The sequence below is a fragment of the Eurosta solidaginis genome, chromosome 3, assembly GCF_040869045.1.
Source record: "Eurosta solidaginis isolate ZX-2024a chromosome 3, ASM4086904v1, whole genome shotgun sequence".
NCBI classification, from domain to species: Eukaryota; Metazoa; Arthropoda; class Insecta; order Diptera; family Tephritidae; genus Eurosta; species Eurosta solidaginis.
Genome location: NC_090321.1, coordinates 184,224,539 through 184,239,417, shown reverse-complemented (window position 1 = coordinate 184,239,417; position 14,879 = coordinate 184,224,539). Strand labels below are relative to the sequence as shown.

The 14,879-nt window shown below is 37.2% G+C and overlaps 1 protein-coding gene across 1 annotated transcript; it reads left to right on the top strand.

The window, feature by feature from the left end:
• Positions 1–9,318: 9,318 nt before the first annotated feature.
• On the top strand, positions 9,319–11,378 carry LOC137246836 (uncharacterized). Its single transcript, XM_067777851.1, has 4 exons — positions 9,319–9,733; positions 10,607–10,692; positions 10,898–11,048; positions 11,110–11,378. Exons 1-4 carry the CDS (start codon positions 9,421–9,423, stop codon positions 11,247–11,249), a joined length of 690 nt encoding a protein of 229 aa, XP_067633952.1. The 5' UTR covers positions 9,319–9,420; the 3' UTR covers positions 11,250–11,378.
• Positions 11,379–14,879: the final 3,501 nt, after the last annotated feature.

The following is a 14,879-nucleotide window of genomic DNA, read 5'->3' as shown; positions in this document are numbered from 1 at the left end:
CTGATAATTTTGATATATGGAAGTCTATATCTATCTCGATTCCTTTATACCTGTACAACCAACCGTTATCCAATCAAAGTTAATATACTCTGTGAGCTCTGCTTCACTGAGTATAAAAAGAAACCGATTAGTCCCCAGTTTGTGCTATGCAAAGCAAAGCAAAATACAAAAATTTAGGATCACAATTTTTCAATTAGAAAAGCTTCTCAGTGAAAACTCATCTGTCTTGCAGATGCCGTTCGGAGTCGGCGTAAAACATGTAAGTCCCGTCCGGCCAGTTTGTAGTCAAAATTAAAAGGAGCACGACGCAAATTCGAAGAGGTCGGCATAAAACTTCTTTGGGGGTTATCGCGCCTTGCATTTATTTATTTAAGAAGGTTTATTCCGCGATAGTTTATTCAAATAGTACGAGTGGGAATGTGCATAAAAGTAAATTGAAGGCACCTAGTTATGATCGCAATAAAGTAAGCTCCAAAGCAGCGCCCAGCTTTATAGGACAGGTTTCTAATTGAAAATTATGTTATTTCGACTATCACAACGCAAATAGAATATCAATTTTTAGGAATTTGTGGCAGATTTGGGGAATTTGATTTGGGTTATGGGTAATATAGAGAATTTAAACCGGCAACGCTTACCACAGTGTACAAGATGTGAGTTAAATATGTGGCATACATTTAGGCACAATATTTCTCTTTATTATCTTTTTGAAAAAGAAACCGTTTCTTATAGAACTATTTTAATGGAATAAGTTCGCTCATTCCGATAATCGTGCTATAATCAGGACTTGCTTGCGAAAGTATGATAAAGGCATTGAAAACGACGAGGAGGAACCCGGTCAGCATTTTTTTAAAATTTTAATCTAAAAATATTCAATTATAATATTTCAGGTGATTAAACACGAGCAAGTTTAAAAATATTCTAGAATAGAAAAATTATGTATCGTGGGGAGAAAAATGTACCCTAAAAATTACTATTCTTCAGCAAAAAGTTATCTGCCTTATCAGATGCACATGGAGTCGGTCTAAAACGTGTAGGATGACTAACTAATGCGCCCATTAGCACACCACATTCTGGAAGAAAAGTTGACTCTATCTCCCCGGATATTTATCGCGAAAAAAATATTATTATTATTTTCGGTTTACCATACATATCTCATGCTCTTTTAATGACAGAAGGATTCAAGACCGGGGCAGATTCCTGTAGGAACGATAATACCGACCTGTTAAATGACGTACAGAGTGTGGAGGAAGACGAACCCGATACCCCGATCGCCGATGATGAAAAACACTCCCCGGCATCCAATATCACGGCTAACAAATCACAAGGTGCCAAGTAATGACGGCATACCCGCCGGGCTGTTCAAACATGGAGGCGAAGATAAAGGAGCAAAAAAAGAGGATCTTGCAGTAAACTTGGACTAGACGAAGTACTTCCTGTCATCGTGGCCTTTGTAGCTACGTCACTGTTGAGGGATATAAATTCGAGACTGTGAAGAATTTCGTTCCTTTGGGAAGCAGCATTAAAAGCAAAAACAATGTCGGCCTAGAAATCAAACGGAGAATAACTCTTGCCAAGAAGTGTTGCTTTAGGCAATTGAAAAGTAAAGTCCTCTCTCGGCGAAAAAAATTCTCGCTCTATAAGTCATTCACAATACCTGTCCTGATGTGTGGCTCGGAATCATGGAAGATGTCGAGAGAAGATGAAATGGCTCTTGGAGTATTAGAGAGAAAAGCTTTCCGGAAGGTTTATAGTTCTATTCGTAATGTCGACGGCAAGTGTCGAAGGAGGTATAATGATGAGTTATATGAGCTTTACGCAGATATGACGATAGTCTAGCGATTGAAAATCCAAAGGCTTCGCTAGCTAAGGGATGATATGGGGATGAAGGAATACGCTCCGGCAGCTTGTAAACAGAGGAAAGAGAAAACCTGCACTGAGTTGGGAGAGACAGTTGGAGGAAGATTTTACCTCGGTTGTTCCCCCAATTGGCGACTGTTATCGCAAAACAGGGTTAGCTGACCTCACTGACTCAACGTACTTCAAGAAGTGCTGTATGTTAAATTTTGGCAGGATTTACAGATCACACCCGAACACATTTTTTGCTTACATTTTACTTCTTCTTTTCTCATTCCGTACGAAAAAAGTACAACAACTGTAAGTAAAATGTGAACAAACATGTCTTAAGACATAAGAAATGAATTCGCGTCATTTCATCCAATCGTCACTTGCAAACTATCAGCTTTTCATACGTATACAATAAAAACTTCAACTAAAAGATATTGGGTAGTAATACTATTTAGTTTTCAACACGACCCAAATAAACCTTTGAGATAAAAAGATGTAGTAGGAAGTAAGAGCGGAGGAAAATACTCCGATTGGAATAAAGTCTGAACACTGCGTCAGTACTGAAACATGTTGTCAAAAACGTGACGTCACACCGAGAAAATTTATTTCATGGCTACCTATGATTTTTTGCTGTCTCATTTTTTAATGTGGGATCTGTTTATTGGTTCATGGTTTTGTAGCATGATTTATGACTGTGATTAGAATGAATTTTTCATGAAATTTTGGTGTATTTATACATTGATACATTTTGGGTACAACTTTTTGGTCATGGTATCAAAACATCCGGAAGCCGCGAGCTGCTTGAACTGCAAACTGCAGTAAGAACCTTTCGCAGCATAGGTCGTCCTCTGCACATAACTTTAAATCCAGCATCAGTTGTGATCATACAAATTGTAAATCATGATTTTGCTTGACGTCACTTCCAGAAGTCCAGTCATGTTGGACCATGTTTTTACCAGTTTTTAATAACAATTTAATTGTTTTTTGTGATCAAAACTGATGCGAGACGAGGTAAAAAATTTCATGCATGTCGGAGAAGTTAACTATTATCACTTACCTGCGGTGTGTTTTATGATTGAAAAAAAAACTTGTAAATAGGAAACTTAATATAATCATTTTATAAACTTTAAAATTTCTGTCGTTCTGACAACTTTAACAATTTTCTATAAGAAGTAATTTGCATAGCTTTCTATTTTTACACTATAGCAACGGTTCTCCCTTCCATTCTGACGTCAGCCTAAGCATGCGTTTCGACGATGGAAAACAATTTGTAACGAATTTAGTGAAACTCCGCTTATTTAACACCTTCTACAAACGTTCGAAACGCTGAATTGTCGAATAAATAACTCCGATATTCAGTAATGCAAAATGGTCTTTATAAGATTACTTTGGGAGCAGTAACTCACTTCGCAACTGACATCGTGTTTAAATCATACTGATTAGGCATACCTCAGCTTGTGCTGCTTTTATACTCTCGGTTTCCTTGTTCACCCATTTCTCCTAAGGTCTAGTAATTTCGTGAACTTCATCCTTTTTTACCAGCTATATACATGTATATTTGTAGTTTGTATCCATACATACACACGCGTATGTATGTGAGTACTACTTCGGCTGATGAAGACATGCGTTTGTGAGCACAGAAGCCTTTATGTATGTATGTACATGATGATTGATTTGTTTACGTATATACGAGTGGCTGCTTAGTATATTCTTAGTGCTGTTAGTATCGCTTAGTAATGACAATATTCGTCACAATACGTCAAACCGAAATATAACGCAGAACAAAAATAGGTCATCGAGTTTTTACGCAGTAAATTCGATTTGGGGTGCTCTCATACAAGGTGTATGTGGATGCAACATTTTTGACAGAAAACTGCTGCAGTGCGTTTTATTAGGTTCTTCTGTTAGTCCAGAAATGCTCAAAGGATTTCGAAAGCTGATTGAAAAACGACTAGAAGTTTTTTATAATCTAAAGTGAGCATATATGATTATTCTTTTTGTTCATTTTTATAAAAGCTGAAAACTAAATCGCCAAAGTTATTCAAAACAGATTTTTAAAAGTTATTAACCCTAGAAAGATAACGTTATTTTTTTCAGCAAACAAAATAACGTACGTCTGAGAGACGTGTTCAAGTTTAAGCGCCCTAAAGGTATGAAAAAACTTATTTTTTTTTTGTTTTTTTTTTATCATTTATTTGTTTTAAATGTTTTTTAAAGAAAAATATTGTTTTTTTAATATATCGTAACGAACTTACTGCAATTCCGTTTATTTCAAATCTTCTACTAAGGTTCGAATCACTATACTGTTGAATAAATAACACCACTATTCAGTAATGCAAAATGGTCTTTATTAAAGTACTTCATTATAAATAACACTACTATTGCTCGACAGATAGCGTGCTTAATCACTGATTTTCGCGCCTCTACTGTTGTCGCCTTTTACACTGGCTGGTTTCCTCGTTGCATACTTCTAGGCTTTTCCATTCCAGAACTTACTAGTGAGTTATCAGCTACAAAATCACCAGCCACAACTACGTTTATAGCTTCTCATATGCGCGTGAGTAATACTTGCACAAATTATTGTCCTCTCTTGTGAGCACCTCAGATAAGATATATGCATGTGTTTGTACGTTGCTTCTCCGCTGCGGGTACGTACATATGTGTAGATATAATGATTGAATTATTGATATGCATCAAGTCATTGTTTAGCATCGGCTTAGAGATGACAGTATCCCTTAGTGTTGCTAATATTCGTAACAATATTAAAAATTAAATTAATAAAATACATTTTTTGTACTTCAATTGAGTGAATTAACTGTTTTAAGCTATACTTAAAAAATATTAGCTAAAATTACCATTTTAGGCAAAAATTACATATAAAATTTCTAGTCACGTAAAAGATAACGATACGTCTCTTAGACGTATTTTTAAATAAAAAATCGTATATATTTCAGCAAACAAAAAAGTTACTACTGACAAACACCCCCCCTCCCTCCACCACCTAAAAAGCTGGTATTGGTAGCTGAGAAAACTGAGAATGAGAATGCTCTCTCTTTACGATTGTGGGAGACTGAGAGCAAAATTAAAACGACACACGTCTCACAGACGTACGCTATCTCACTAGGGTTGAAATGATTTAAAGTTTTTGCTCCAGAAAGTAAAATTATGTGAATATTTTTCGTGTTCAATTGTATGATAGCTCGAAATCATTGTGGAGTCACCAGGTAAAGTAAATAAATAAAGACAGGTGATGAACGCTATCTGAAATGGTATTGATGTATTTTCAACGGTCAAAAAAGGGTAAAATTTTTACCCACTTTGAAAAAATAGGAGTAGAACATTAACTTGCTATGAAAGTCATTACATAAACTTTTTTTTTCAGCATATCACTTAGCGCCAATGCAAAAGAGGATACGCATGACCAGTGAGAGCTTATATTAATTTTGCCATCGAATAAAAATAAAAAACTTAAACTGTGGTGGGTAATAAAATTCAATAACGCGTCTAAAGTAAACAGACCTCAACTTCAACTGCAGCCAAACCTTTCGTCGAAAAATCGGACACAAAAGGAGAAGTGTTATCCATTACTTGGTGGAGCAGTAGTAACTTAGCGGAGTTAAATGGGTTTCGGGTTTGATGAAAAGTTTTACAATCACATTTGAAAGTGGTGGTAATATTTTAAATGTGTTTCCATCCCTAAAAATCCATTGCTATTTCTATCTGCTCTGTAGATTTTTCGTTGAGAGTCGGAAGTAAAACATATGCCCTTTTAATATATCATACAAACTTGAGCAGAAGATCTCCCAAAAGATCTTGACAGTTGAATTAATGATGTATACTAACGTTATCAAAGATATTATTTACTAAAATTTCTCAAGGGATATACTAGCACCGCGGCAGTCGGCCTAGAACCAGAAGATGCTGGGTCTGAAGCGAGCCGAATTCATATATTCTGTATGTCTACTGTAACATTCCTCTTATCTTAGTGGCCTGATTTTTAGGGCAAAACAACAACAGTGAGTTATAATTTTTGCTACTATATTTAGAAATGGTATGGTATAATACGACAGTTTTAGCATTCGTGATGCAGGAATGATAAAAACATTTGTCGAAAGTCTTCAGTAGCGCTGCACAGGCGAAAATCGTTATTGGATACAATGGATTGAATACATGAACGTAAAACTTTACCACGGCCTTACTTATGGAAGCCAACACCAAAATACCTAAATGATGAATCTCTGTAATTAAATCCAGTAAAGGTCCATCGATATTAACCTACTGGTTTATGTGAAGGAAAGTCCTAAAACTACCATATATTACTCCTGAAAAAAGAAGAAAAAACAACGCTTTGCGGGGACAACATTGGTGAACAATTTTCAGATAGCCGAATGACAGAACAAAGAAGAATTTAGAGCGAGACAATTGACGCCTTTCTTCACTTGGTTATTCCACTATGACAAAAAAATATGGATAATATGATTAAAAAACAAGTAAGGAAGGCTAAGTTCGGGTGTAACCGAACATTACATACTCAGTTGAGAGCTATGGAGACAAAATAAGGGAAAATCACCATGTAGGAAAATGAACCTAGGGTAACCCTGGAAGGTATTTGTATGAAATGTGTATCAAATAGAAGGTATTAAAGAGTATTTTAAGAGGCAGTGGGCCATAGTTCTATAGGTGGAAGCCATTTAGGGATACCGCCATAAAGGTGGACCAGGGCTGACTCTAGAATTTGTTTGTACGATATGGGTATCAAATGAAAGGTGTTAATGAGTATTTTAAAAGGGAGTGGGCCTTAGTTCTATGGGTGGACGCCTTTTCCAGATATCGTCATAAACGTGGACCAGGATGACTTTAGAATGCGTTTGTACAATATGGGTATCAAACAAAAGGTGATAATGAGTATTTTAAAAGGGAGTGGGCCTTAGTTCTATAGGTGGACGCCTTTTCGAGATATCGCCATAAAGGTGGACCAGGGGTGACTCCAGAATTTGTTTGTGCGATATGGGTATCAAATGAAAGGTGTTAATGAGTATTTTAAAAGGGAGTGGGCCTTAGTTCTATAGGTGGACGCCTTTTCCAGATATCGTCATAAACGTGGACCAGGATGACTTTAGAATGCGTTCGTACAATATGGGTATCAAACGAAAGGTGTTAATGAGTATTTTAAAAGGGAGTGGGCCTTAGTTCTATGGGTGGACGCCTTTTCCAGATATCGTCATAAACGTGGACCAGGATGACTTTAGAATGCGTTTGTACAATATGGGTATCAAACAAAAGGTGATAATGAGTATTTTAAAAGGGAGTGGGCCTTAGTTCTATAGGTGGACGCCTTTTCGAGATATCGCCATAAAGGTGGACCAGGGGTGACTCCAGAATTTGTTTGTGCGATATGGGTATCAAACAAAAGGTGATAATGAGTATTTTAAAAGGGAGTGGGCCTTAGTTCTATAGGTGGACGCCTTTTCGAGATATCGCCATAAAGGTGGACCAGGGGTGACTCCACAATTTGTTTGTGCGATATGGGTATCAAATGAAAGGTGCTAATGAGCATTTTAAAAGGGAGTGGGCCTTAGTTCTATCGGTGGACGCCTTTTCGTGATATCGCCATAAAGGTGGACCAGGGGTGACTTGAGAATTTGTTTGTACGATATGGGTATCAAATGAAAGATGTTAATGAGTATTTTAAAAGGGAGTGGGCCTTAGTTCTATGGGTGGACGCCTTTTTGGGATATCGCCATAAAGGTTGACCAGGGGTGACTCCAGAATTTGTTTGTGCGATATGGGTATCAAATGAAAGGCGTTAATGAGCATTTTAAAAGGGAGTGGGCCTTAGTTCTATCGGTGGACGCCTTTTCGGGATATCGCCATAAAGCTGGACCAGGGGTGACTCTAGAATTTGTTTGTACGATATGGGTATCAAATGAAAGGTGTTATTGAGTATTTTAAAAGGGAGTCGGCCTTAGTTCTATAGGTGGACGCCTTTCCCAGATATCGTCATAAACGTGGACCAGGGGTGACTCTATAATGTGTTTGTATGATATGGGTATCAAATTAAAGTTATTAATGAGGATTTTATAAGGGAGTGGTGGTATTTGTATAGGTGAAGGCGTTTTCGAAATATCGACCAAAATGTGGACCGGGGTGACCCAGAACATCATCTGTCGGGTACCGCTAATTTATTTATATATATAATACCACGAACGGTATTCCTGCCAAGATTAAAAGCCCTTGATTTCGCCCTGCAGAACTTTTTCATTTACTTCTACTTAATATGGTAGGTGTCACATCCATTTTACAGAGTTTTTTTTCTAAAGTTATATTTTGCGTCAATAAACTAATCCTATTACCATGTTTCATCCTTTTTTTCGTATTTGGTATAGAATTATGGCATTTTTTTCATTTTTCGTAATTTTCGATATCGAAAAAGTGGGTGTGGTCATAGTTTGATTTCGGCCATTTTTTACACCAATATAAAGTGCGTTCAGATAAGTGCGTGAACTGAGTTTAGTAAAGATATATTGATTTTTGCTCAAGTTATCGTCTTAACGGCCGAGCGGAAGGACAGACGGTCGACTGTGTACAAAAACTGAGCGTGGCTTCAACCGATTTCGCGCTTTTTCACAGAAAACTGTCATCGTCCTAGAATGCAAGCCTCTACCAAATTTCACAAGGATTGGTAAATTTTTGTTCGACTTATGGCATTAAAAGTATCCTAGACAAATTAAATGAAAAAGGGATGAGCCACGTCCATTTTGAAATTTTCTTTTATTTTTGTATTTTGTTGCACCATATCATTACAGGAGTTAAATGTTTACATAATTTACTTATATACTGTCAAGATATTAACTTTTCTTTTCAAATTTGACTTTAGAATTTTTTTTTTAAAGTGGGCGTGGTCGTTCACCGATTTCGCTAATTTTTATTAGGCAGACATATATTAATAGGAGTAACGTTCCTGCCAAATTTCATTATGATATCTCCAACGACTGCCAAATTACAGATTACAAAACTTCTAAATTACCTTCTTTTAAAAGTGGACGGCGCCACGCCCATTGTTCAAAATTTTACAAATTTTCTATTCTGCGTCATAAGTTCAACTCGCCTACCAAGTTTCATCGCTTTATCCGTCTTTGGTAATGAATTATCGCACTTTTTCGATTTTTCGAAATTTTCGATATCAAAAAGTGGGCGTGGTTATTGTCCGATATCGTTCATTTTAAATAGCGATCTGAGATGAGTGCCCAGGAATCTACATATCAAATCTCATAAAGGTACATCAAAATTTACTCAAGTTATCGTGTTAACGGACGGACGGACGGACGGAAATGGCTCAATGAAATTTTTTTTCTGTGAGCTCTGCTCAACTGGGTATAAAAAAAGCTTTGTATTTTTAAAACTACAATGAAAACAAACATCAGAAAATTCACAATCACTCAAATGTAAATTTCCAAATTTATTAGTCTGGATTTTTTTTCTTACCCATCAAAATTAATTTGTAATTAGTTTAAATTGTACAAGGACAAAAACTTTATTTAAAAATCACTTGAGAAGTACGCTAAAATTTGCGCAATGAAGCCAAGTAGCAAGGATTGTGTAGCACAAGTTTGCACCAAAAATACAACTTCCATAGGCACCACAACAACCATTACTGCTGCCAATACCGCGAAGGAACCACTTGCACTGCAATATCAAAGCGATAAGAGATTAAATAATTTATGTGAAAATGTAGCAATTATTGGTTGGATGGGCATTACTGCATCGGCAACGTTGTTTTTGTGTTCAGGATTAACAATTCAATGGTGTAATGAGATTATACATCATTTTGCATATCTGCTACGTAAATCGATTGAAATAGAACGAACTAGGGTGATGTTGCGACGAGGTGAGCGCATATTAATACATACATCACTACTTAATCCAACTTAACTAAGTTAAATAGCAATTAAAAGTAATTCTTTACTTTAGCTCACAACAGCTCAAACTAGTCCAAATAACTAGATAGGCGTCAAACGACGCGTCTTGACATCAGTATTAATAATACGAAGGCGGAAAATAAAAATTTTAGCTTGTTCAAAAGATATTAACGAAATCTAAAAATGTCCCGGGCCCCTCCGAAACCGGGGTATTTTTGCGCAGAACACCTTTCTGTGTTGGTAGCCTTCGGCCCGCTTTTAAAAAATTACCCTGGCAGTTCCACCAATAGGGTGGGATCAAAATTGAATCCGTGCAAAATCCCTTTGCACACAAAAATGTTTCCTTTGTACAACAGCATTGCAACAATCACATGAAAATTGCAAATTTTAACTGCAAATATCTAGGGACAGAAATAAAATTTGCAATTTCCGCTTTCGGATTCGTGGTCCTGCGTCTTCTGACACCTCTAGATATTTTTTGACGAGTTTTAGAAGTTGTTGGCTAAAGTAAAGAATTACCCAATTAAATTTAAGATCCACACTCGAACCTGGCATATGGATTTATCATTAGCAGAATTGCTACAAAAGAGTCTTCAGATCTTCACTGATACTATCTAACAAAGGAATATGTACAAAATTATGCTGTAATTATTGCGTTCTATTTGTCTGACAGCCGTTCTTGCTTTTTCTTTGTTGACAGCCAAGTTATTCCGCAGGCTTTTTGGATGTCACCAATTTCTTCGTCTAAATCTTACACTTTTTTCGAATAACAATACTGTACTGTATATCTAGCCCTATAATTCAGTGCATCTTACAACAAATTATTTCTTTACACTCTTTAGCTGTGATGATAACTAGCACATGCACCTACTTTCTCTCAGCCGTTAATTTACTCATTAATATGATCCTGCTCCTTGGTGTTGTTAAGGTGAGCATCTTTGAAAAAAAAAAATAAAAATTTAGGCAATTCACAAGGTCTCCCATTCGCCGTATGTGATATTTTTTAATGTCTCAATCAAATTTTATATTAGAAACCATGGAAAGAAGTCAAATATTAAATGTTTACATTAATCCTCCTGTGAATTGCCTAATTGTGTTTCTACATGAATACACTTTTTATTTTCCCTATATAGCTCAAATATAAGCTGCTGCTGCCTTGGATACTATTTCATGGTTTCCTTTTTGGTTTTTTCATACACTTGGCGCTATATATGAGCATTACCAGTTTGCTGGTGGATTTTCGAATATTTGTCATATTATTTGCTTCATTCACCATGATTCTGAGTATAAAGTAGAGAATGAGTTCAGTCCAACAAGTCTAATTCATATATTTTCGATTTTCCAGTGATTTTTTATAAAATATCCTGTGAAGTATTTCAGCTGTACAAAAGTTTACGAAAAGGTAGCTCCGCAATGGAAGAACAGCGAGTTTTAAGCAATGAAGAAAGGGTTAATACTTACTTGATCTTACAGTCTGAAGTTTGAGGAGTAAAAAAAAAATATATATACATCATTTAACATTTCCAGCCTCTGTTATAAATTTGCGTACTATTAGATATATACTAAATTAAAACCAATGAAAGTTCTGTAATTCAAATATAGTCATATCGAAAATAAAATTTATGAACCAACAAATCAATTGATACGGAGAAACAGATTTGAAAATGGTATTTCAAATAAATGCGAAATTGATCGTTTGCGAGAATACGAATATTCGCAACATCATTAAAACATTCAAATGACGCACTAAACTGAATGTATTTACAGCATCAAATAAAAAAGAATAATTTTGCCATCACATCATATCACACCATAGTTTAGAGAAAATCATCGCATCATAACACAAAAGGAACATTTAATCTCGTTATAAAAAATTCGGGTGATGTATCGTCGTCTGTTCTTTAGCTTGTATTTATTGACATTCCATCTGGCCTTCATTGCCTGCTTGCATATCTATACGGTGCTTTCGTTATCTTATGCTTATGTTAGAATATTCATTTTAGTCATATAAGTTCTTCTGTATGAGGTTATGACATGACATGACATCTATTCTTTAAATATTTTTCAATCGCTTGAGTAGTCAACTAGATTGCTCAAATGCCTGTTTAAAATGGCTTGCCCTTCTTTTCTACTGCATCTCATCTAATCGTCTCACATCGAATCATATTATACCCATTTATGTACATACTTGCACTAAGCCACATTATAGCGAGTGTAGAGTGTAAAATCGCCCTTTATCAGCTATCAGTTCGAAAACGCCATTTCTTAAAATATTTTTGAAAAACGGCCTATCTTACGTCAAAATGTATTAAATTTATGCTCAAAAGGCCCCTTTTTGTAACAAATTCTGACTTGGGGCATTTCTTGAACAAATGACAAAATAAGAAGTTTCTTGAAAGTTTCATGAGATAGGGTGGCACCTAAAATAGAAAGATATTGCACTCATCGGTCTATATCCTATTGCATCAAGGTATCAAATCATCAAATACACTTCACATCCTAATATTTCACATCCAATTACATAAAATCGATTGGTATACCATACGTCATAATCCCACAGAATATCAAATACATTATACCCTACGGCATCAAGTCCCATCAAAGCCAACTGCTTCAAATCACTTCTTACTATATCACATCGAATAATATAAACACCATGTTCCAACGTGCCATATGACATAAAATCCCATCATACTTAATTACATCAAATCACTTCTTACTCTGTGAGGTGGGTTTTGTCGAAGGCTGAGATAAGCTCAGCCGCTCCATGGTCAGGCGAAGGTCCCACTAACCTTTACCAATTAAGTAAGTAGTTCTTGTTTTGTTCCGAAGACGTACACACACACGATGCGGCTTTTACATTTCGATGCCGGCAGCTTTTGATCACAGAGAGAGAGAGAGGGAGAGGGAGAGATAGAGATGGAGATGCCCCGGTTGATAGCGCAGGAGCGGCGGAAAGTTGACAGTACGGGTCACGGTTCTCAGGGAACGGTGGTGATAATCCTCAAGTATCTTACCCCAGAGAGAGATTACGGATTGGTTCAGGCGGGTTGCGGTGGTACTCCTATGGCTAACGATTGGTGGGCAGGAAGGGCGCAGTTTGACCTAGGTGAAGTATATCTATTATTAATACCCAACGCATAGATGTATGTGTATACATAGGTGCTGGGTACATTCAGTACTCCTCTCAGGGAGCCTCGGACAAGAGTCCTAGCTACCATGAGCGGTGTAGTGAAGTCCACCATTGCATTCGGCTCGGCACCCCAATCAGGAGGCGGGGGAGGGAGATGCTCCTCGGCCACCCTGAGTGAACTGTCCGCGCCTCATGCCATCCCCATTTGTTGCTGGGTAGACCCAGTACTCCTCTCAGAGAGCCTCGGACAAGAGTCCTAGCGACCATGAGTGGTGTAGTAAGGTCCACCGTTGCATATGGCTCGGCACTTCACCCAGGGAGCGGGGGAGCGAGATGATCCTCGGCAACCCTGGGTGAACTGTCCGCGGCAAATGCCATCCGTATTGATATGTATTCGGCCTGGCATATCCCTCAAGTGGAGCCCAGGACTGGTCCTGGACGCGCCTTGGAGGAACTACCCGTGCCCATCCGTCCTTCAAGGTAGAAGGGGAGCGTATCCCCTCCTACCCCGTGGGACGTTGTTCAAAGGTTGGTTTCCCATAGGTGGGGGGAGATCCATGAGCCCGATGGGTTCGCTGAGAGTTTTCCCCGTTCACCTTGGGACCCCTTTGATACCTACCATTGTAAGTTGGCCTCAGCCTTCCTTACCTAGGTGAAGTATGCAGTGAGTGATGGCGTTTGCCATTTCATACTTGGTAGCGAATAAAATGGTTAAGAATTCAGCTCATCAATAACTCCTCGTTATGATAGCGAATGGTTGTTCACTGTTGGTACTTGGCATACTATGTGCGGGTGGTTGTTCGCTGTGCAAGGCGATCATAGGGTATGTATATTTAATTGGCATATTATGTGCGGATGGTTGTTCGCTGTGCAAGGCGAACATAGAGTATGTATATATTTAGTGTTAGGGTATGTATATATTTAATGTTAGGGCTGTGAGTAGGTTATTGTGACGTAGCATTTTGCTACGTTACAACTCAATTACATTTTAGACCATATCATATCTGCTGCACCAAGTCACATTTCAACTTTTTACATGAAATCATATCATACTCTATTACATCAAATCATATCAATGTGAACTCAAAAAAAAAAAACACATCATACCCAATTACATAGAATCACATGTTACAATATTACATCAAATCACCCTATAGCCCATCATCCCACATGACATCAACTCCCCATGGCCTTACAACTTAAAAATATATTATTCATCATACCTTATAACATCAAATCATATCATATCCAATTCAACCAAATAAATTCATATATATCACTATTTACCCTAGTAAATCTAGTAGCATTCTGCCCGGTCATACCATAATACATCAAAATCATTTCATAGCCCATTCTACTAAGTCAATCTTATCAAATCACACAATACCGGAATTTATATCATTTCTGTGGAGATAACTTTAGAACCAACTATGTAAATGATGCCGCCGTTAATCGCGCTGTTCGTGAGTTTTACTCACTAAGTTGTGTAGTTGCTCTGGACTTCTCGCTTCCTAGAGCTAATTTTTTATTTTGCTTTATAAGTAGTTGGATTCCTACGTAAACATAAGTATATTGTACTTATTACTTATACCTTTCATGAACATGAAATGGTATATTAACTTTGGTCCGGTGTTTGTAACGTTGAGAAATATAGAAGATAGACTCACCATTAAGTATACCGAATTGATCCGGGCGACGAACTGAGTTGATATAGACATGTGGTCTGTCCGTGCGTCCGTCTTTCCGTCCGGCTGTCTGTTTGAACGCAAACTAGTCCATCAAATTTTGAGATATCTCAATGAAATTTGGCACAAGGATGTATTTTTTTATTATATTAGACATTTGTCGAATCCGGTAGGATCGGACCACTATAACATATATATCCCATATAACCGATCGTTCAGATAAGACGATTTTGGTAATCCCTGCCGCTGTTTAGAAAGTATAAACTTGAATCTTGGTGATATATATTCTAATATATC

Coding starts and splice junctions, on each gene's coding strand:
- LOC137246836 (XM_067777851.1), top strand. CDS start 9,421: ATGAAGCCAAGTAGCAAGGATTGTGTAGCACAAGTTTGCACCAAAAAT. Junction 10,693..10,897: donor TGCTCCTTGGTGTTGTTAAG/GTGAGCATCTTT, acceptor TTCCCTATATAG/CTCAAATATAAGCTGCTGCT. Junction 11,049..11,109: donor TTCATTCACCATGATTCTGA/GTATAAAGTAGA, acceptor TCGATTTTCCAG/TGATTTTTTATAAAATATCC.